General features: G+C 54.7%; 2 protein-coding genes across 2 annotated transcripts in view; both read right to left on the bottom strand.

Annotated features, from left to right (window-relative positions):
- LOC114071751 (protocadherin beta-13-like) overlaps positions 1 to 197 on the bottom strand; it is a 20,478-nt gene extending 20,281 nt beyond the window's left edge. Inside the window, exon 1 of the mRNA XM_027909608.1 lies at positions 2 to 197. Within this exon, the coding sequence (XP_027765409.1) occupies positions 2 to 177 (176 nt within the window). The 5' untranslated portion in view covers positions 178 to 197. The remainder of the gene's footprint in view (position 1) is intronic.
- Positions 198 to 2,277: 2,080 nt separating this feature from the next.
- The window catches only part of LOC114071750 (protocadherin beta-6-like), a gene marked incomplete at its 5' end in the record, with an annotated part of 9,015 nt that continues 8,709 nt past the window's right edge, over positions 2,278 to 2,583 (bottom strand). The window contains one exon of the mRNA XM_027909607.1: positions 2,278 to 2,577. Coding sequence (XP_027765408.1) covers positions 2,278 to 2,577 — 300 coding nt within the window. The remainder of the gene's footprint in view (positions 2,578 to 2,583) is intronic.

Raw genomic sequence — 2,583 nt, 5'->3', positions numbered from 1 at the left:
CAGGCGGGCGCGGCGAGCCGAGAGCTGCGCCGGCGGCAGCGCCGCGTCCTGCGCCAGGTTGCCTACCAGGGAGCCGCTGTGCGCCTCCTCGGCTACGGAGTAGCGGATGGGCTGCGAGCGAGCGAGCGGCAGGGAGAGCAACGCACACACACAAAGCACTTGCCTTGCGATCGCCATGGCCCTCCGGCTGCGGCGGTGGCGGCTGCGGCGGCGGCAGAGCCCTGTCTCCTTGTCGCCGATCTCTGGCGTAATCCCCTCCGAAAGCGGCGGCGTCCGGGTGCCTTCCTTCTCCCTCTGTATTCCGGTCTGGTCGGCAATCCGGAGTGCGGCCGCTCTGTCCCCGGAGCGGACGGCAGAGAACGGGTCTCGGTGGCGCAGCCGCTGCTCCCTCGACCCGGCTCGGCTGTTGGGAGCTGGGCTGGGCTTGGCTGTGCTGAGCTGGGCTGCGCTGGGTCGGTGTCGGCGGCGCCTTAGCCGAGACCACCACCCAGCGGTGCGCGCTGGGACTGCGCCCGCCGCCGCCCGCTGCCCGCGCTGCCGCTCGCCCCGGCCCACGGACACGCGCGCACACGCGCGGGGCCGCCGATCACCCTCGGTTGCGCCCGGAGAAGGACGCACGCACCTCAAAGCGAGGAATGAATATGCCGGCAAGGGTCGAGTTGTACCCTGAGGGAACACCGCTTGTGTACGGTCACAGGGATAAGCTGCGGCACCTGCCTTACCTTCGTTCACGCTCTCCGCTGTCCACAGCCCACGGGAAGCCGTGAGCGCTCGGCTCTCGGCACGCATGTCAGCGCCTTTCGAGAAACTGGGAGGGAAAAGCGGCACAAGGCGTTTCCCAACACAGTATGATACAGATTCTGAGCCCGAAAAGAGTGAACCACCAAAGAGAGCAAAAGGTTCAAAGCCTCTGACCGATAACAGCTCGGGCATTGCACTGAACACTCTACCGGCTGCATCTCCAAACTCAACACATATAACCAGTCAACATTACCTCAGTAAAGGCACACTGACAAAATAACTCCCATACCATTGAAAATCACTGATACACCTTTCCCAGAAAGAACTTCTCTACAAAGGCTTCTGTCTCCACGCAAGGAATATAGGTGTTCTCTTTATTTCAGTCTTACACATAATTTCAGTTTTTACAATCAGGAGTATCCCAGTTTACAATGCTGCAGTTTACAACTTCGGCACAACAAAGTGTGGGGCTTTCTGAATATTCCGTTTATCACAGATCTCATTCAAGGAATCAATTACTATAGATGAAAGGAGAATACCAACGCTCTAACACAAACCCAGAAAATCATGCAGGGACAGCTTACCAGTTCAATTCTGAGAATTTAGGAACAACAATGAGGGGATAGAACTCAGTCCTTTTCATAAGCTCATCTTGATTCTACCTTTAGAAAATGCTCTTTGAAGGACATGTGGAGTTTGCATGCAATGCATCCAAAGGCTATGTACATGCTTTCACAACCCGGTACAGTTACAGTCTAAGCAAACACTTTTTGTGCTGCTGCACTGGAAGGAGACAGAACACCCAACCCACTCTTATTGTCCAAAGGAAGATCTTATTTTGCATTTTCCTGCCCTGCCCTGCCCTACCCTGCCCTGCCCTGGAGAAGATGTGACCGTTGTGGTGCTCAGAGTCAAGAGACCCTCCTTGCCTGCTGAGCTGGAATTGGCTGCATTGCAATGGCTGAATGGAAGCAACTGCCTAATTCACCTGGCAGCCCTAGTTAGGAATCGACAGACGTGGTGACAAGAAAGGAAAGGACACAGGGCCCAGACATCTCAGCCAAAACACATCTGGCACCCAGGAAAGGAAGAGACCCGTATTCACATGTCTTTGTGACTCTGCAGTGACAACTGCTTCATTTTCCTGAGCTGGAAAAAGGTCTTTGTGCATTTCAGCAAGGATGAAGTTTGTCTGTCCCTTTGTCTGTGCCACACTACTACAGAACAGAATTAAGGGTCCACGGTCTTGTCTGATAGCAAGATAGACAAAAGCTTAGCTGGGAGAGCTAACTGCATTCTTAAAGTCTCTAAGGAACAGCCTTAACAGACCTGCAACATGAATGTCTAAGTGAAAGAGGTCTGGTTCCCTTGTTTACTTGTTTGCATTTAGGGGAACACAGGCATTCCTTGACTTAAAATTTTGGGGAATTTTTTTATACCAATTGCAAGTATAGATTTATTCTAGAAGAACCATTACCGTAGGGTGCATCTCTTCTGACCACGAGGCATGAAGTCTCTGGCTGTGCCGACTCCGTGCTAGTTAAAGGAAAGACGATTGAACTGTTCTGCAGACACAGGCCCAGAATTATCTGGGGTCACGTCCTCTGTGGGGACAGGGACACAAGGGAAAACCTGTTCCTCACCGGTGTCCCCGCCCATGACACAGGGCTGTGGTGGCAGGCTGGGGACGAAGGGCTTGAGGAACCTGAACTCGCTGTTGCCCGAGCCCGTGGTGAGGCTGATCTCGTAGCAGTAGGGGCGGGGCAGGGTCCCCGCAGCAGCTGCATCGGCCAGGCCGCTCGGCAGGTTGTCGGCCCCGGAAAGCACGTGGCCAGCCTTCAG

Source organism: Empidonax traillii, unplaced genomic scaffold (assembly GCF_003031625.1).
Source record: "Empidonax traillii isolate 1590-97213 ecotype Southwest subspecies unplaced genomic scaffold, ASM303162v1 scaffold2256:size49006, whole genome shotgun sequence".
Classification (NCBI taxonomy): Eukaryota; Metazoa; Chordata; class Aves; order Passeriformes; family Tyrannidae; genus Empidonax; species Empidonax traillii.
Note: the sequence above shows the minus strand (reverse complement) of the source record. Positions and strands in the feature narration are given on the sequence as shown.